At 54.0% G+C, this 19,554-nt stretch overlaps 2 protein-coding genes and 1 non-coding gene across 3 annotated transcripts; 1 reads left to right on the forward strand and 2 right to left on the reverse strand.

The window, feature by feature from the left end:
* Positions 1-890: 890 nt before the first annotated feature.
* LOC144610796 (sorting nexin-24-like) lies at positions 891-12,405 on the forward strand. Its single transcript, XM_078429700.1, has 7 exons — positions 891-1,039; positions 1,907-1,990; positions 4,033-4,131; positions 5,301-5,395; positions 11,145-11,177; positions 11,695-11,753; positions 12,245-12,405. Exons 1-7 carry the CDS (start codon positions 974-976, stop codon positions 12,325-12,327), a joined length of 519 nt encoding a protein of 172 aa, XP_078285826.1. The 5' UTR covers positions 891-973; the 3' UTR covers positions 12,328-12,405.
* A 409-nt stretch (positions 12,406-12,814) lies between these two features.
* On the reverse strand, positions 12,815-18,639 carry LOC144610797 (peptidyl-prolyl cis-trans isomerase B). Its single transcript, XM_078429701.1, has 4 exons — positions 18,527-18,639; positions 17,729-17,822; positions 13,455-13,639; positions 12,815-13,089 (listed from the first exon to the last, which is right to left on the reverse strand). The coding sequence occupies exons 2-4, from the start codon at positions 17,769-17,771 to the stop codon at positions 12,967-12,969; spliced, it is 351 nt and encodes a 116-aa protein (XP_078285827.1). The 5' UTR covers positions 17,772-17,822; positions 18,527-18,639; the 3' UTR covers positions 12,815-12,966.
* LOC144611008 (small nucleolar RNA SNORA79) lies at positions 17,549-17,688 on the reverse strand. The gene has a single exon (XR_013549469.1). It is a non-coding gene; the product is annotated as a small nucleolar RNA SNORA79 (small nucleolar RNA).
* Positions 18,640-19,554: the final 915 nt, after the last annotated feature.

Consider the following 19,554-nt stretch of genomic DNA (forward strand, 5'->3'; position numbering starts at 1 on the left):
GGGTGTGGGGCGGGTCTGGTCCGGGTGTGGGGCGGGGCTGGTCCGGGTGTGGGGCGGGTCTGGTCCGGGTGTGGGGCGGGTCTGGTCCGGGTGTGGGGCGGGGCTGGTCCGGGTGTGGGGCGGGGCGGGTCCGGGTGTGGGGCGGGGCCGGGTGTGGGGCGGGGCGGGTCCGGGTGTGGGGCGGGGCGGGTCCGGGTGTGGGGCGGGGCGGGTCCGGGTGTGGGGCGGGGCGGGTCCGGGTGTGGGGCGGGTCCGGTCCGGGTGTGGGGCGGGGCGGGTCCGGTCCGGGTGTGGGGCGGGTCTGGTCCGGGTGTGGGGCGGGTCCGGTCCGGGTGTGGGGCGGGTCTGGTCCGGGTGTGGGGCGGGTCCGGTCCGGGTGTGGGGCGGGTCCGGTCCGGGTGTGGGGCGGGTCTGGTCCGGGTGTGGGGCGGGGCTGGTCCGGGTGTGGGGCGGGGCGGGTCCGGGTGTGGGGCGGGTCCGGTCCGGGTGTGGGGCGGGGCGGGTCCGGTCCGGGTGTGGGGCGGGTCTGGTCCGGGTGTGGGGCGGGTCCGGTCCGGGTGTGGGGCGGGTCTGGTCCGGGTGTGGGGCGGGTCTGGTCCGGGTGTGGGGCGGGTCCGGTCCGGGTGTGGGGCGGGTCTGGTCCGGGTGTGGGGCGGGTCTGGTCCGGGTGTGGGGCGGGTCCGGTCCGGGTGTGGGGCGGGTCCGGTCCGGGTGTGGGGCGGGGCGGGTCTGGTCCGGGTGTGGGGCGGGTCTGGTCCGGGTGTGGGGCGGGTCCGGTCCGGGTGTGGGGCGGGTCCGGTCCGGGTGTGGGGCGGGTCCGGTCCGGGTGTGGGGCGGGTCCGGTCCGGGTCTGGTCCGGGTGTGGGGCGGGTCCGGTCCGGGTCTGGTCCGGGTGCGGGGCGGGTCCGGGTCACGACGGGACGGTCGGGTTCGGCGTTGCGCTCCGGGAGTCGTTGAGCTGCGCGGCCGCGGGATGATCGCAGTCCGGATCCCATGGGTGGGACAGGAGGTGGCGGGGAACTCGGACAAACTGCACACGGTGAGGGTGAGGGTGAGGGGTGGGGGGGGGGAACCGGGCCTGACCCCGGACACCGGCGCCACCCGCGACTGAAGCCGGTCCCGAGTGTCTGTGTCTGGGTCTGTTTGTCTGGGTCTCTGAATCGCCCCGGAGTCAATGTCCCGCTTCTGTTGCCTCAGGCGCCCCCCATCTCCCCCCACCCGACCCCCATCATCTCTCCCCCACCCCATCACCATCCCCCCCATCACCCCCCCCCCCCACCCTCCTCCCAATCTCTCCCCCAACTCCGCTGCAACTTAACGTCACTCTTTGTAAATCTCGCCCGACCCGCAGCTTCCCTCCAGCACTTTGTGTTTTGTTGCAAATGCCCGCACCTGCAGTTCCCCGTGGCCGTGCCGCTACTGATGAGGGGTCGTCTGTCTGTCTGTCTGTCCGTCTGCCCCCCTCCCCCCCCCCAGGATCCCCGTCTAATCCCCGACCCACCTGCGCCGAGTTATCGAGTAAAAATAGACGCAGGTTTAAGGGGAAAAGATTTAATAGGAATCTGAGGGGTGACTTTTCCACCCAGAGGGGGGTGGGTGGGTGAATGGAACGAGGTGCCAGAGGAGGTAGTTGAGGCTGGGACTCTCACAACGTTTATGAAACAGTTGGACAGGTCCATGGACAGGACTGGAGGGATATGGACCAAACACGGGCAGGTGGGACTAGTGTAGATGGGACATGTTGGTCAGTATGGGCAAGTTGGGCCGAAGGGCCTGTTTCCATGCTGGGAGTCTGCGGATGTAACTTGGGGTTGGCACCTGCTGTCTGGGGTCAGGGGATTGGGGGTCAGGGGGTTGGGGTCAGGGGGTTGGAGTCGGGGGTCTCACCCTCTCCCTCCGGTCTCAGGTTTTCCGGATCGAGGTTCTCACCAACGGGAGGAGGCACTCAGTGGACCGGCGGTACCGTGACTTCCACTCCCTGCACAAGAAGGTGGGTTCGTCAACCCCCACTGGGCCCCCTCGCCCCTCCCTCCCCTCCCTCCCCTCACCCACACCCCTCACATCACCCCTCCCTCGCCCCTCCCCTCCCCCCACACCCCTCACACCACCCACCCTCGCCCCTCCCCCCTCCCTCCCCTCCCCCACACCCCTCACACCACCCACCCTCGCCCCTCCCTCCCCTCCCCCACCCCCCGCCCCCCACCTCACCCACAGTCTGTCTCTCCCTCCACCTCCCCCCGCCCCCCCCCCCCGGTCCTGGTTCCCTCACCCCCAGCTGCCCCCCCCCCCCTCCAAGTGCCTTTGGCCCTCCATCCCTCCCCCTCCCAGGGGTCATGCCCTCTGATAGGACCTGTGACGGGACGGTGCGGGGGGAGTGTGCGGGGGTGGGGCGGTGCTGGGGGGGAGTGTGTGATGGTGTACGGGGGAGTGTGCGGGGGGGGGGGGGGGAGTGTGTGGGGGGGAGCTTCAATCTGCCCGGGACTTTGATGAGATGATGAGTGTCCCTATACCTCCTCCCTCGACTCTGTCCAGGGACCACGACAGTCCTTTCAGGTGAGGCAGAGATTCACTTGCACCTCCTCCAACCTCATCTACTGTATCCGTCGTTCAAGATGTGACTCTTCTACATTGGCGAGACCAAACGCAGACTGGGCGATCGTTTCACTGAACACCATCGCTCAGTCCGTCTGGACCTACCTGATCTCTCAGTTGCCAAATACGTCAATTCTCCTTCCCATTCTCACACTGACCTTTCTGTCCTGGACCACCTCTACTGTCAGAGTGAGGACAAACTCCTCTCTCTTCACCATCTCCTCCCTCCCAAGTCACACCAGCTTCTCGTTCTCTCCAGCAAACAGCTAACGATGGCCTGTTTCCTCTATCACTTTTTTTTGCACATCTTTCATTCATTGTTCTGTATCTCCCCACATCACCGTCTATATCTCTCGTTTCCCTCTCCCCTGACTCTCAGTCTGAAGAAGGGTCTCGAGCCAAAATGTCACCCATTCCTTCTCTCCAGAGATGCTGCCTGTCCCGCTGAGTTACTCCAGCTTTTTGTGTCTATCTTCAGTTTAAACCAGCGTCTGCAGTTCCTTATTGCACGAGTGTTGTAAATCTCCCTGCGTTATCCCCCGCTCCCTGGGCAGGGACGGGCAGGTGGGCACGGGGTATCGATGACGTACTGGACAGTTGGGGTTGGGGTCGGTGCCCTGACCCATCGTGTGGTGGGGAGCTTGTCATGTACAGCAGCCCGGCTGTCGGGAGGAATCATCAGAAGGCGAGCACTAATTATAGCGATGTGCTGGGGGGCTCGGATTACAGGGTTACTGGCGTGCAGAGACCAAGGTGAGGCTGGAAATGGCCTCACCAGACCCTAGACGTCATCCGTGACTACAACACCAGACTGCAGAGCTGTGGTGGAACGGGGGTCTGTGTGCTGGGGTAGTCCGAGTCTAGGACCCTCAGAGGGTCTGAGCTACAGGGGGAGGTTGAGCAGGCTGGGTCTCTGTTCCCTGGGGCGCAGGAGGATGAGGGGTGATCTTATAGAGATGTACACAACCAGAGTAGGGGAATCGAGGACCAGAGGATATAGGTTTAAGGTGAAGGGGAATCTGAGGGGTGACTTTTTCACACAAAGGGCGGTGGGTGTTTGGAACGAGCTGCCAGAGGAGGGAGTTGAGGCTGGGACTATCACAGTGTTTAAGAAACAGGTACATAGATAGGACAAGTTTGGAGGTATTTGGCCCAAACGCGGGCAGGTGGGGCTAGTGTAGCTGGGACATGTTGGCCGGTGTAGGTGAGTTGGGCCGAAGGGCCTGTTTCCGCACTGTATCACTCTGTGACTCCGTGACTTGTGGGAGAGAGGGTAGAGTGATAACGGCAGCATATCAGATGCTTGTCTTCACCATCTGCGGCATTGAGCTGGAGTTGAGCATCAGGGATGGGAGGGGTTGTGAGCAGGCGGTGATGGGGCCTGGCATCACGGCCGTGGGGGGGTGGAGGGAACCATGGGCTAATGCTGCCACCCCACAGCTGAAAAAGACCATGAAGCTGCCAGACCTACCGCTGAAGCGAGGCCTGTGGCCCCGGGCCCTGGAGCAGCGGAGACACGGGCTGGAAACCTACCTGCAGGTGAGGGGGGGCAAGGGGCAGGCTGGGTATAGGGGGCAGGGTGGGGGGGAGCCCCTGGGTCTGGCCGCGGTGGCCATTCACACATCCAGCAGCAAGGGGTCAGGGTTTCGTGTCCGAGCTGCCCCTCTCTGGGGGACAGTACCCCCTCCCTGGAGACAGTACAGTTTCAGTTTAGTTTATTTAGATTTAGAGATACAGCGTGGAAACAGGCCCTTCGGCCCACCGAGTCCGTGCCGCCCAGCGATCCCCGCACATTAACACTATCCTACACACACTAGGGACAATTTTTACATTTACCCAGTCAATTAACCTACAAACCTGTACGTCTTTGGAGTGTGGGAGGAAACCGAAGATCTCGGAGAAAACCCACGCAGGTCACGGGGAGAACGTACAAACTCCGTACAGACGGCGCCCGTAGTCAGGATCGAACCTGAGTCTCCGGCGCTGCATTCGCTGTAAAGCAGCAACTCTACCGCTGCGCCATTGTCCCGTGTACCGAGGTACAGTGAAAAGCTTTTGTTGCGCGCTAACCAGTCAGCAGAAAGACAACACATGATTACAATCGAGCTGTCCACAGTGTAGAGGGAATAACATTTAGTGCGAGATAAAGCCAGTAAAGTCCGATCACGGATAGTCCGAGGGTCTCTGGGCCAGAGCATCGGTGACCACGACCGCCTGGAGACGCAGTGGGGCTCGGGGGCAGAGGGGGGGGGGGGCTAAGGGGGGGGCTGGGGGGGTTCTATCCTGTGGTGGATGTTGTGAAGTTGAGTAAAGAGGTGAAGAGAAGCCCCTGTGTATGGGGTGATGGTGGGAGTGGATGTGGGGGGACGTGGAGGCAGGGGGTATGGGGAGAAGGCAGGCACGGGTCACTGATTGTGGACGATCAGCCATGATCACAATGAATGGCGGTGCTGGCTCAAAGGGCCGAATGGCCTCCTCCTGCACCTATTGTCTATGTTTCTATGTAACCATAGGCTGAACTCTAACTGTGTGCACTCTCTTTACCAATCCAACCCCCCCTCACCCCTCCCCTCCATACCTCTCACCCCCCCTCCTCACCTGTCTCGTCTCTCCCCACCTCCCTCACTCCCCCACCTCTCTCACTCCTCAACTCCCTCTCCTCACCTGTCTCGTCCCCCTCCCCCTCGTTCCCCCCCCCCCCCACCCAGACCCTCCTCTGCAGTTCCACCTCCGATTGCCGTGAGATCCTCGACTTCCTCAACATCAAGCACGCTCCCCCCGGGAAGCCCCCGGCCGGCCTGAGGTGAGACCCTCGCTGCGGGGGTGGGGTGGCAGGGACACTGTATGGGGTGGGGACCCTGAGCTGATACTGGGTGGGGTGGGGACCTGTCCCTGTGCCAACAGATGCCTCGTGTGAGGTATGAGGGTAGGTGGGACTGGGGCAGGTGGTCAGGCTTCAGTGTGGAGAGGGACAGGATGAGGCCATTCAGCCCGTCCCTCTCATCACAGCTGCTGTCCTACAACACCATCCTAAAATGGACAGAGTGCTGGAATAACTCAGCAGGTCAGGCAGCATCTGTGGAGAGCATGGATAGGTCGGTGTATATATAAATATATATAGGCATTTTATTATATGTGTTTATGTACATCGAACACATATACACTTATTTTTCTATTTTAAATACATATATATAAATACACACACACATATATATATATACACAAATATATATATACACACAAAAAGCTGGATTAACTCAGCAGGTCAGGCAGCATCTAGGAGAGAGGGAATGGGTGACGTTTCGGGTCGAGACCCTTCGGGTCGAGACCCTTCTTCAGACAGTCTGACTCGAAACGTCACCCATTCCTTCTCTCCAAGATGCTGCCTGACCTGCTGAGTTACTCCAGCATTTTGTGATACCTTTGATTTGTACCAGCATCTGCAGTTATTTTCCTAGGTATATGTGTATGTGAATATACACATATATGTGTACACACACACAAATATAAATATATATGTGTGTAAATACACCTATAGGCACACTCCCATATGTATATGTGTATGTGCATACACACATCTATGTGTGCATGTGCATATACAAGTATGTGTATACAAACATATGCACATATACACGCATATATATGTGTGTGCACACGTATATATAAGATATAAGTATGTTTATATGCACTCACATAAGGGTGTATGTGTATATACAGTGCAGTAGTAAAGAAGGCAAATTCAATGCTATCATTTATATCAAGACGACTGGAATACAAAAACAGGGATTTAATGCTGAGGCTCTTAAGGCGATGGTCAGGCCACATTCGCAGTACTGTGAGCAAATTTGGCCACCATATCTGAGGACGGATGTGCTGGCTCTGGAGAGGGTCCAGATGAGGTTTACGAGAATGATTCCAGGGGGACCAACATTCTGGCGGGCAGTTTTACACGTGTGGCTTTAAACTAAGTAGTGGGGGGGAGGGGTTGACAAACTGGGAATATGGAGATGGGGTTAAAGGGGAAGCGAATACAGGAGAAACTGTAAAAGACTCTCGAATGAATGGGAAGGGAAGTTCTAGAAGGGATATGAGAGTAAGGCCAGGGCCAATTGTGACTGGTGTGAGAGGGGAGGTAAATACCGAAGTTAAAGTGTTGTATTTAAATGCGCGAAGTATAAGAAATAAAGTGGATGAGCTTGAGGCTCAGTTAGATATTGGCAAGTATGATGTTGTGGGAATCACTGAGACATGGCTACAAGAGGACCAGGGCTGGGAGCTGAATAGTCAGGGGTACACAACGTACAGAAAAAACAGGCAGGTGGGGAGAGGGGGCGGGGTAGCTCTGTTGGTAAGGAATGATATTCACTCCCTTGCAAGGGGTGACATAGAATCAGGAGATGTTGAATCAGACTACGGGTGCTGCACTGTAAGGAGTTTGTACGTTCTCCCCGTGACCTGCGTGGGTTTTCTCCGAGATCTTCGGTTTCCTCCCACACTCCAAAGACGTACAGGTATGTAGGTTAATTGGCTGGGTAAAATGTAAAAATTGTCCCTAGTGGGGTGTAGGATAGTGTTAATGTACGGGGATCGCTGGGCGGCACGGACTTGGTGGGCCGAAAAGGCCTGTTTCCGGCTGTATATATATGATATGATATGATATGAGTATGGATAGAGATGAGGAATTGTAAGGGTAAAACGACTCTAATGGGAGTTATCTATAGGCCCCCAAACAGTAGCCTCGACATAGGGTGCAAGTTGAATCAGGAGCTAAAATTGGCATGTCACAAATGTAATGCTACGGTGGTCATGGGGGATTTCAACATGCAGGTAGACTGGGAAAATCAGGTTGGTAATGGACCCCAGGAAAGAGAGTTTGTGGAGTGCCTCCGAGATGGATTCTTAGAAAAGCTTGTCCTGGAGCCTACCAGGGAGAAGGCAATTCTGGATTTAGTGTTATGTAATGAACCTGACCTGATAAGGGGACTCGGGGTAAATGAGCCATTAGGAGGCAGTGATCACAATATGATAAGTTTTACTCTACAAATTGAGAGGGAGAAGGGAAAATCGGAGGTGTCAGTATTACAGTATAGCAAAGGGGATTACAGAGGCATGAGGCTGGAGCTGGCCAAAATTGACTGGAAGGAGGCCCTAGCAGGGAAGACGGTAGAACAGCAATGGCAGGTATTCCTGGGAATAATGCAGACGTTGCAGGATCAATTTATCCCAAAGAGGAGGAAAGATTCTAAGGGGAGTAAGAGGCACCCGTGGCTGACGAGGGAAGTCAAGGACAGCATAAAAATAAAAGGGAAGAAGTATAACATAGCAAAGAAGAGTGGGAAGCCAGAGGATTGGGACTCTTTTAAAGAGCAACAGAAGATGACTAAAAAGGCAATACGTGGAGAAAAGATGAGGTACGAGGGTAAACTAGCCAATAATATAAAGGAGGATAGCAAAAGCTTTTTTAGGTACGTGAAGAGGAAAAAAATAGTCAAGGCAAATGTGGGTCCCTTGAAGACAGAAGCAGGGGAATTTATTATGGGGAACAAGGAAATGGCAGAAGAGTTGAACCGGTACTTTGGATCTGTCTTCACTAAGGAGGATACAAACAATCTCCCAGATGTTCTAGTGGCCAGAGATCCTAGGGTGACAGAGGAACTGGAGGAAATCCACATTAGGCAGGAAATGGTGTTGGGTAGACTGATGGGACTGAAGGCTGATAAATCCCCAGGGCCTGATGGTCTGCATCCCAGGGTGCTTAAGGAGGTGGCTCTAGAAATTGTGGACGCATTAGTAATTATTTTCCAATGTTCTATAGATTCCGGATCAGTTCCTGTGGATTGGAGGGTAGCTAATGTTATCCCACTTTTCAAGAAAGGAGGGAGAGAGAAAACGGGAAATAGACCAGTTAGTCTGACATCAGTGGTGGGGAAGTTGCTGGAGTCAATTATAAAAGATGAAATTGCGGAGCATTTGGATAGCAGTAACGGGATCATTCCGAGTCAGCATGGATTTACGAAGGGGAAATCATGCTTGACTAATCTATGGAATTATTTGAGGATGTAACAAGGAAAATTGACAGGGGAGAGCCGATAGATGTGGTGTACCTCGACTTTCAGAAAGCCTTCGACAAGGTCCCACATAGGAGATTGGTGGGCAAAATTAGAGCACAAGGTATTGGAGGTAGGGTACTGACATGGATAGAAAGTTGGTTGACAGACAGAAAGCAAAGAGTGGGGATAAATGGGTCCCTTTCAGAATGGCAGGCAGTGACTAATGGGGTACCGCAAGGCTCAGTGCTGGGACCGTAGCTATTTACAATATACATCAATGACTTGGATGAAGGGATTAAAAGTACCATTAGCAAATTTGCAGATGATACAAAGCTGGGTGGCAGTGTGAACTGTGAGGAAGATGCTATGAGTTTGCAGGGTGACTTGGACAGGTTGTGTGAGTGGGCGGATACATGGCAGATGCAGTTTAATGTAGATAAGTGTGAGGTTATCCACTTTGGTGGTAAGAACAGGAAGGCAGAGTATTATCTGAATGGTGTCAAGTTAGGAAAAGGGGACGTACAACGAGATCTGGGTGTCCTAGTGCATCAGTCACTGAAAGGAAGCGTGCAGGTACAACAGGCAGTGAAGAAAGCCAATGGAATGTTGGCCTTCATAACAAGAGGAGTTGAGTATAGGAGCAAAGAGGTCCTTCTGCAGTTGTACAGGGCCCTAGTGAGACCGCACCTGGAGTACTGTGTGCAGTTTTGGTCTCCAAATTTGAGGAAGGATATTCTTGCTATTGAGGGTGTACTTCTTTAGTCAGAGGGTAGTTAATCTTTGGAACTCATTGTCACAGAGGGCTGTGGAGGCCAAGTCAGTGAATATTTTTAAAGCAGGGATAGACAAATTCTTGATTAGAACGGGTGTCAAGGGTTATGGGGAAAAGGCAGGAAAATGGGGTTAGGAGGCAGAGATCAGCCATGATTGAATAGCGGGGTAGAGTCGATGGGCCGAATGGCCTAATTCTACTCCTATAACTTGTGAGCTATATACACCCACACACATAAACATGTAATACACACTCACATATATATGGCGCATAGGTGTATATATAAGTATGTGTATATACACACTTACACACACAAAGGTTGGAAAAAAACTGCAGATGCTGGTTTAAATCGAAGGTAGACACAAAATGCTGGAGTAACTCAGCGGGTCAGGCAGCATCTCGGGAGAGAAGGAATGGGTGGCATTTCGGGTCAAAACCCTTCTTCAGATTATATGTACACACACTTATGTATATAATATATATACATATATACCTGTGTATGTATATATTTATAGGCATGTGTGTATATATGCACACATATGCATATATATATGTATGCATATTTGCAGACACATGTATATATACACAAACACACATGCAAATATATATAATACATGCGTACATGTGTGTACATATGTGTATATATAAATATATATATTTAAATGACATGTATAAATGTAGGTATGTATGTATGAACAAAATACTGGAGTAACTCTGGGACAGGCAGCCAATTTATTTCTATTTGAGGGCGGTCACGGTGGCACAGCGGTAGAGTTGCTACCTTACAGCGAACGCAGCGCCGGAGACCCGGGTTCCATCCCGACTACGGGCGCTGTCTGTACGGAGTTTGTACGTTCTCCCCGTGACCTGCGTGCAGGTTTGTAGGTTAATTGGCTTGGTAAATGTAAAAATTGTCCCGAGTGGGTGTAGGATAGTGTTAAAATAGTGTAAGAAAATAACTGCAGATGCTGGTACAAATCGAAGGCTTTTATTTCACAAAATGCTGGAGTAACTCATCAGGTCAGGCAGCATCTCAGGAGAGAAGGAATGGGCGACGTTTCGGGTCGAGACCCTTCTTCAGACTGACATCAGTCTGAAGAAGGGTCTCGATCCGAAACATCGCCCATTCCTTCTCATCATAGATTTTAGTTTAATTTAGTTTAGAGACCTGAATCGTCACCCATTCCTTCTCTCCAGAGATGCTGCCTGGGCCCACTGAGTTACTCCAGCATCTTTCCAACATACCTATGAATGTAATAGTTCCTGACACACGTATTTTGTGTCTATCTTTTGCATCAGGGGTTGTGCTGAGCCTGTTGCTGTTTGTCGTCTATGTCACTGATTTAGATAAGAATGTGTAGCACATGATTAATAAGTTTACAGATGACACTCTTGAGTGGTATTGTAGACAGCAACGATGGTTATCAAAAATTTCAGCACGATCTTGATCAGGTGAGCCGAGGAATGGTTGATGGGAGTTTAATGCTGATATTTGTTAGGCAGCCTGCAAAGTGAATGTCAGGGCTCTGGGGAGTGTTGTGGAGCAGAGGAATCGAGGAGTGCAGGACATCGTTCCCTAAAAGTAGTGTCACAGGTAATTAGTGTGGTCAAGTAGGATTTTGGTACATCGGCCTTTATTGGTCAGGTTATTTAGTCTAGAGGTTGTTAAGAGTCAGTGTTGCTGCACTCCACACCGTCTCTGTTCTAACGGCTGTAATTCTTGATTTCAGTGACCTGGATGGCGTGGGCTTACAGAACTACAGGCAAGTGCGTCATTGACAGTAGTGCCTAGAATCACCCCACACGCGTGTATATATAATATACACACACACGTATATACATCCATCTATCTACCCATTGTAGCAACTGCAGATGCTGGTTTAAACCAAAGATAGACACACAATACTATAGACAGCCAGCATCTGGAGAGAAGGAATGGGTGACGTTTCGGGTCGAGACCCTTCAATCTGAAGACGGGTCTCGACCTGAAACGTCACTCATACCTTCTCTCCAGAGATGCTGCCTGATACGTTGTTACTCCAGCATTTTGTGTCCATCTTCAGTTTAAACCAGCATACTCAAGCTTTTTTGTGTGTTGTATATATCTATCTACATAATACACACACATACATAAAGACGACACACATTCCCATCTATGTATGTACATGTTTGTATGTGTGCATATGCTCATATGCACACGTTTTTATGTGTATCTCCCCACCACCCCCCCTCCCCCTCCCGGGCAGATACCAGCCCCACTAACCCCACTCTCTCCGGCAGGTTCTGTCGACAGGTGGTCGCCTTCACCCGGGATTGCTTCACACACTCGCCGGCTGCAGGTGAGGGCGATGGGGGGGGGGGGTGGGGGAACACAGGAGGGCTTTGTGCTGGGGGGGGGGGGGGGGGAGATCAGCGCCTGCAGAAGAGCTGGGGTGGGGGTGGCAAGGAATGCCTCTCCCAGCCCCATGGCACGGGAGTGAGCCTAACCCTGGCCACATTGGACAGGGAGAAGGTGGAGGTGAGGACAAGGAGAGGATTGGCGGGAGGGCTGGTGTGAGGGGAGGTGAGTGAGGAGGGCTGGGGTGGATGGAGAGGGTGGGGGTGAGGGGAGGACAGGGGTGAGGTGAGGGCTGGGGTGGGGGGGATGATGAGGGCTGGGGTGCGGGGCTTGGGAGGAGGACAGGGGTGAGGGCTGGGGTGGGGGGATGGAGAGGACAGGGGTGAGGTGAGGGCTGGGGAGGGCAGGGGTGGGGGGGCTGGGGTGGGGGGGCTGGGGCTGGGGAGGGGTGGCTGCAGTGGGTGATCTGACCATCTCCCCTTTGTATTCCAGAGCTGCCCAACGTGGTTGTCGCGGGGGTTCTACAGGCACTGTACCCGTCGTTCCCTCACGGTGACCCCGAGACCATCCTCTGAATCAGCACACTGAATAAAGTTCACCCCCACAACCTGTAAATGTCCCCAGAGGAGGGAAGGGAATGGAGGGGAGGAAGGGATGGGGAGAGGAGGGGGTGGGGAAGGACAGGAGGAAGGGAGGGGGTGGGGAGAGGAGGGGGTGGGGAGAGGAGGGGTGGGGAAGGGAGAGGGTGGGGAAGGACAGGAGGAAGGGAGGGGGGTGGGGAGGAGAGGGTGGGGAGAGGAGGGGGTGGGGAAGGGAGGGGGTGGGGAGAGGAGGGGGTGGGGAGGGGAGGGGGAGAGGAGGGGGGGTGGGGAAGGGAGGGGGTGGGGAGAGGAGGGGGTGGGGGAGAGGAGAGGGTGGGGAGAGGAGAGGGGGTGGGGAGAGGAGGGGGTGGGAAAGGAGGGGGTGGGGAAGGGAGGGGGTGGGGAGAGGAGGGGGTGGGGTGGGGAGAGGAGGGGTGGGGAGAGGAGAGGGTGGGGAGGGGTTCACAATAAACAAACACCATTTATAAAACCTGTTTATTTGTGTGTACGTTTTACATCACGTTTTTACAAAGCCCAGTGTGAGTCTGACCTCTGGCGGCGTGTGCCAGGGGCGTGACGCTGCCAATGATCCGTGCCACGGACGGTGTGGGTGGGCCGGGTGCCCCCACAGCCTCACTCCTTGGCGATGGCGTAGGGTTTCTCCACCTCGATCTTGCCGCAGTCCACGATCACCACGTCCTTCAGCGGCTTGTCTCTGGCGTCCGTCGTGGTCTTCTCGATCTCCTTCACCACATCCTGCAACAGCAAGGAAGAGCTGTGTCTCTCACCCCAGCAACCCCTCACTAACAGAGGGCAGAGTCTCACCCCAACAAACCCCCTCCCCCTCCCCTCCACCCTCAAGTACAGGGGAGGTAGCTCACGCCCTATGCAGCCCTGCTCCCCTCCTTCAGCAAGACCATTAATGGCTTCCCACAGGAGGATCGAAATGAGGCATCCAATCTTTCAGCTGGCCTGGAGCACCCACACCGCAGGGGTGGGACGGGCAGAGAGGGGGCTGACTGAGCAGCAGTGTGTGGGTGGGTGGGACGGGCAGTGGGTGTGGGTGGGACGGGCAGTGGGTGGGACGGGTAGGGGCCAACGCTGGGGTCCACCTCACTTACCATGCCCTCGATGACTTTGCCGAAGACCACGTGCTTGCCGTCCAGCCAGGTGGTCTTGACGGTGGCGATGAAGAACTGGGAACCGTTGGTGTCCTTGCCAGCATTGGCCATGCTCACCCAGCCCATCCCGTAGTGCTTCAGCTTGAAGTTCTCGTCAGGAAAACGTTCCCCATAGATGCTCTTTCCTGCAAAACGGGGAGAGGTTAAACCATACGCCCGCCCCATCACGTCACACAAAGCAGCCTCACCCTCTCTGGCTGCCGCCTTGTTTAGTTTACTGCCACGTGTACCGAGGTACAGTGAAAAGCTTTTATTGTGCACTCACCACACCAGTCAGCGGAAAGACAATACTTGATTACAATCAAGCCGTTCACAGTTACATGATAAGGGAACAACATTTAGTGCAAGGTAAAGCCAGCAAGTCCGATCAAGGAGAGAGAGTCCCACCCAGGGTGAGCAACCACGCACAAGTACGTCTGTAAACACCAGAGACAGGCAGCTCCAGGCCCTGCGGGCAGAATCCACTGGAGATGTCTAGTCTGGGAGACAGGCCAGTAACCAGTGCACAGAAACCTGCCCACAACCACAAACAAACAGAGACACAGCTGCTGGGAGCATGTGTCAAACGCACACAGCATGCTGGAGTCACTTAGCGGGACAGGCAGCATCTCTGGAGAGAGGAAGGGATAGAAAAAAGGAAAGCCCATTCCTTCTCTCCAGAGATGCTGCCCGTCCCACTGTTACTCCGGCATTTTGTGCCTATCTCCGTTTAAACCAGCATCTGCAGTTCCACCGTAGAGATACAGCATGAAGACAGATCCACTGAGTCCACACTGAACCATTCACATTATTTCTATGTTATCCCACTTTCTCATCCATTCCGACATATTTTAAAGACCAATTAACCGACATGTCTTTGGGATGTGGGTTGAAACGGGAGGAAGCCCATGCGGTCAGAGGGAGAACGTGCAAACACCAAGCAGTCAGCACCCGAGGTCAGGATCAAACCTGTGTCTTTGGCGCTGTGAGGCTGCAGCGCTACCCACTGAGTAGCTCAGCAGGCCAGACAGCAGCTGTGGTGGAGTGGATCAGCGATGTTTTGGATCAGGACCCTTCTTCAGACTGGACAAAAGAAATGGGATGGGCTCCACAAACATTCAACACCCACATCCCTGAACTGGGATGGGAACCTACAACGAGAGCCAATGGCAACATGTAACGCCAGGAGAAGAAAGGATTAGCACGTTTGTGGGTCTCTAATAGACAGACTCGAGAAGTTATACGAGGCAGCAGAGAATTGGCAGAGAAATGAAGCTATTATTTTGTCTGTGTGCACATAACATAATATAATCAAATGAAACCAGCAGAAAGTATGGAGTGAACAGGCAGCCAAAATAAATCAGCATCAAACAGGTTTTGAGAGAAATGAGAGGGCCCAGGTGTGATGAGTGGGTGTGTGACACGCCGGCCTTCATGGGGAAGGGTGTGCAGTAGAGGTCACCACATTATGATGGAGCTGTAGAAGTTGGTGGTGAGACCACACAGGGAGAACCGTGCAGTTCAGGTCGCTCGGCTACTGGAAGGATGTCACTAAGTTGACTGACTGGGAAAGCATTAACTCAACACAAGTGCAAAGTGAGGGTTTTTTTGAGAGGATAACCCTTCACAGTAAATGGTAGAGTTATGGCTGAACAGGGCCCTTCTTCAAGTACACCGTTCCCTGAAAGTGGCAGAGAGAGAGCCTAGGACAAGCTTGTCTTCAGCAGCCAAGCATTAAGTGCAAGAGTTGGCACATTGCAGTTGTACACGTCATTGGCCAGAGCACACTTGGAACGCTGTGCGTAGTTTTGGTCGCCACGGTCTGGGAAAGATGTGACTGAATTAGAAAGGGTGCAGTAAAGTTTGCCACGGGTGTTGCTTGGATGATGTGGAGAGACTGGATATCTGGAGTAAAGCAGCAGAGAGGTGACATGACTGAGGTGTGGATAATCATGAGAGACAAAGACTGGGCAATTGCCAGTGTCTGTGCCCAGGGTGAGAAGGAGGAGTTTAAAGGGAATCAGAAGGGTGAATCTTTCAGCCAGAATAGTTGGCATCTGGAATGAGCTGCTAGACAGTGGAGGAGGAACAGCAAACACAGGCGAGTCACATGAGCAGGATCTTGAGGGGATTCCGGAGGGGTAGGGAATGAATGGCGGGATCGGTACAGTTCAGCACGATGGTAAGCAGAGGTATGGTGAGCTGAAGGGCCTGCCCTGTATTGTACAACTATGATCATCCCACACATCAAGAAAAATGTACCCCATGTTGGGGAGCCCAGAACCAGGGGTCACAGTATAAGAATAAGGGGCAGGCAATTTAGGACTGAGATGAGGAAAACTTTTCACCCAGAGTTGTGAATCTGTGGAATTCTCTGCCACAGAAGGCAGTGGAGGTCAATTTAATGAATGTTTTCAAGAGAGAGTTAGATAGAGCTCTTAGGGCTAAAGGAATCAAGGGATATGGGGAGAAAGCAGGAACGTGGGTACTGATTTTAGATGATCAGCCATGATCATATTGAATGGCGGTGCAGGCTCGAAGGGCCGACTGACCAACTCCTGCACCTATTGTTTATGTTTCCTACGTAATCTCCAAGTCTCCAAGGAGGGAGAGAGAAAACGGGTAATTATAGACCAGTTAGTCTGACATCAGTGGTGGAAGATGCTGGAGTCAATTATAAAAGACGAAATTGCTGAGCATTTGGATAGCAGTAACGGGATTATTCCGAGTCAGCATGGATTTACGAAGGGGAAATCATGCTTGACAAATCTACTGGAATTTTTTGAGGATGTAACTAGGAAAATTGACAGGGAGAGTCAGTGGATGTGGTGTACCTCGACTTTCAGAAAGCCTTCGACAAGGTCCCACATAGGAGATTAGTGGGCAAAATTAGGGCACATGGTATTGGGGGTAGGGTACTGACATGGATAGAAAATTGGTTGACAGACAGAAAGCAAAGAGTGGGGATAAATGGGTCCCTTTCGGAATGGCAGGCAGTGACCAGTGGGGTACCGCAAGGTTCGGTGCTGGGACCCCAGCTATTTACGATATACATCAATGACTTAGACGAAGGGATTAAAAGTACCATTAGCAAATTTGCAGATGATACTAAGCTGGGGGGTAGTGTGAATTGTGAGGAAGATGCAATAAGGCTGCAGGGTGACTTGGACAGGTTGTGTGAGTGGGCAGATACATGGCAGATGCAGTTTAATGTAGATAAGTGTGAGGTTATTCACTTTGGAAGTAAGAATAGAAAGGCAGATTATTATCTGAATGGTGTCAAGTTAGGAGGAGGGGGAGTTCAACGAGATCTGGGTGTCCTAGTGCATCAGTCAATGAAAGGAAGCATGCAGGTACAGCAGGCAGTGAAGAAAGCAATGGAATGTTGGCCTTCGTAACAAGAGGAGTTGAGTATAGGAGCAAAGAGGTCCTTCTACAGTTGTACCGGGCCCTGGTGAGACCGCACCTGGAGTACTGTGTGCAGTTTTGGTCTCCAAATTTGAGGAAGGATATTCTTGCTATGGAGGGCGTGCAGCGTAGGTTCACTAGGTAATTCCCGGAATGGCGGGACTGTACTGTCGTATGTTGAAAGGCTGGAGCGATTGGGCTTGTATACACTGGAATTTAGAAGGATGAGGGGGGATCTTATTGAAACATATAAGATAATTAGGGGATTGGACACATTAGAGGCAGATAACATGTTCCCAATGCGGGGGGAGTCCAGAACAAGGGGCCACAGTTTAAGAATAAGGGGTAGGCCATTTAGAACGGAGATGAGGAAGAACTTTTTCAGTCAGAGAGTGGTGAAGGTGTGGAATTCTCTGCCTCAGAAGGCAGTGGAGGCCAGTTCGTTGGATGCTTTCAAGAGAGAGCTGGATAGAGCTCTTAAGGATAGCGGAGTGAGGGGGTATGGGGAGAAGGCAGGAACGGGGTACTGATTGAGAGTGATCAGCCATGATCGCATTGAATGGCGGTGCTGGCTCGAAGGGCTGAATGGCCTACTCCTGCACCTATTGTCTATTGTCCCCCAGGGTCTGATGCTTCAACGAGACCAAGAGTGTCTGACTCCGCAAAGTTCAGAGTGCGGACGGACAGACCACTGTCCCCGCGCTCCGAGTGAATAAAGTCACGTTTAATCTGCGATGACACAAAATCCTGGAGCCAGTGCTTGGGGCAACAAGAGGAACGGTCATCGCGTGCCCACAGTCACGGCCGGCTCTGCAGCAGCCACTCACCTCCAGTGCCGTCGCCAAGGGTAAAGTCGCCCCCTTGGATCATGAACTCCTTGATCACTCGATGGAACTTGCTGCCCTTGTAACCAAAGCCCTTCTGCAGGAGAACGAGAGACGCACTGAGAATCAGCTGTTCACAGGGTGGATCAGCCACGGAGTGCCTCTCCCCACGCGGTCATTACACCGACCCTACTGGGGGAAGAGTTACACTGGCCCCACTCCCCACTGGCGTAGTTACACTGACCCCACTCCCCACTGGGGTAGTTACACTGGGCCCACTGGGGGGCAGAGTTACACTGGCCCAACTGGGGTAGAGTTACACCAACCCTACTGGGGGAGAGTTACACTGGCCCCACTCACCACTGGCGTAGTTACACTGGGGTACAGTTACACTGGCCCCACTCCCCACTGGGGTAGTTACATTGGGCCCACTGGGGGGCAGAGTTACACTGGCCCCACTGGGGTAGAGTTACACTGGCCCCACTGGGGTAGAGTTACACTGGCCCCACTCCCCACTGGCGTAGTTACACTGGGGTAGAGTTACACTGGCCCCACTGGGGTAGAGTTATACTGGCCCCACTGGGGTAGTTACACTGCTCCCACTGGGGTACTTACACTGCTCCCACTCTCCACATGGGGAGATTATCTGAGCGGTGACAAGTTACGAGGCTCAGGAGAGGCTGGGGAGCAGTGGGTAATCTGCCCGTCCACTCCGAGAATAGTTGCATTACATGTGCTTTCACACATAAACCTGGAGCGTGTGCGGCTGCCCACACACACACACACACAGGGGACACTCACCTCCCCTGTTGCCAAAGCCACAAAGTTCTCAACCGTCTTGGGCACGGTTTTACCGAAGAGGCCGATGACGACACGACCTGTATCTCCATCCCCAACCTTGATATCGAAGAACACCTGGAGGGGGGGGGGGGAAAGCAGAGAGTAATCCACACAGTCCACACCGGGGCAGTATCTCTGATCACACCACAGGGCAGGGGGGCAATCAGACCTACGCTCCAATCCACACTTGCCCCTCCCAGAAGATACTCGACACGCCATGCCACAGTTTAGTCGAGGGAGACAGCACGGAAACAGGCCCTTCGGCCCATCGAGTCCACAGTGACCATCGATCACCCATTCACACTAGTTCTGTGCTATCCCATTTTCTCATCCACTCCCAACACACTAGGGGGCAATGAACCGACAAAACCCACGCGGTCACAGGGAGAAGGTGCAAACTCCACACAGACAGCACCCGAGGTCAGGATCCGACCCGCGTCTCTGGTGCTGTGAGGCAGCAAGGGGAGGGGGAGAGTGGAGAGGAGGGGGAGAGTGTGTGGGGGAGGGGGGAAGAGTGGAGAGTGGGGGGGGGGGGGGAGAGTGGAGAGGGGGGGAAGAGTGTGGGGGGGGAGAGTGTGGAGAGGAGGGAAGTGTGGGGGGAGAGTGTGGAGAGGAGGGGGAGAGTGTGGGGGGGGAGAGTGTGGAGAGGAGGGGGAGAGTGTGGAGAGGAGGGGGAAGAGTGTGGGGGGGGGAGAGTGTGGGGGGGGGGGAAGAGTTTGGAGGGGGGGGGAGTGTGGAGAGGAGGGGGAAAGTGTGGAGAGGAGGGGGAGAATGTGGAGAGGAGGGGGAGAGTGTGGGGGGGGAGTGTGTGGGGGGGGAAAGAGTGTGTGGGGGGGGAGAGTGTGGAGAGGAGGGGGAGAGTGTGGGGGGGGGGGGGGAGTGTTGGGGGGTGGAGGGGGAAGAGTGTGGGGGGTTGAGTGTGGAGAGGAGGGGGAAAGTGTGGGGGGGGAGAGTGTTGGGGGGGGAAGAGTGTGGGGGGGGAAGAGTGT

Source organism: Rhinoraja longicauda, chromosome 38, assembly GCF_053455715.1.
Source record: "Rhinoraja longicauda isolate Sanriku21f chromosome 38, sRhiLon1.1, whole genome shotgun sequence".
Classification (NCBI taxonomy): Eukaryota; Metazoa; Chordata; class Chondrichthyes; order Rajiformes; family Arhynchobatidae; genus Rhinoraja; species Rhinoraja longicauda.

Coding starts and splice junctions, on each gene's coding strand:
- LOC144610796 (XM_078429700.1), top strand. CDS start 974: ATGATCGCAGTCCGGATCCCATGGGTGGGACAGGAGGTGGCGGGGAAC. Junction 1,040..1,906: donor ACTCGGACAAACTGCACACG/GTGAGGGTGAGG, acceptor CTCCGGTCTCAG/GTTTTCCGGATCGAGGTTCT. Junction 11,178..11,694: donor GTGGGCTTACAGAACTACAG/GCAAGTGCGTCA, acceptor TCTCTCCGGCAG/GTTCTGTCGACAGGTGGTCG.
- LOC144610797 (XM_078429701.1), bottom strand. CDS start 17,771: ATGATCCAAGGGGGCGACTTTACCCTTGGCGACGGCACTGGAG. Junction 13,640..17,728: donor CCTTGGCGACGGCACTGGAG/GTGAGTGGCTGC, acceptor CCCGTTTTGCAG/GAAAGAGCATCTATGGGGAA. Junction 13,090..13,454: donor GCAAAGTCATCGAGGGCATG/GTAAGTGAGGTG, acceptor TTGCTGTTGCAG/GATGTGGTGAAGGAGATCGA.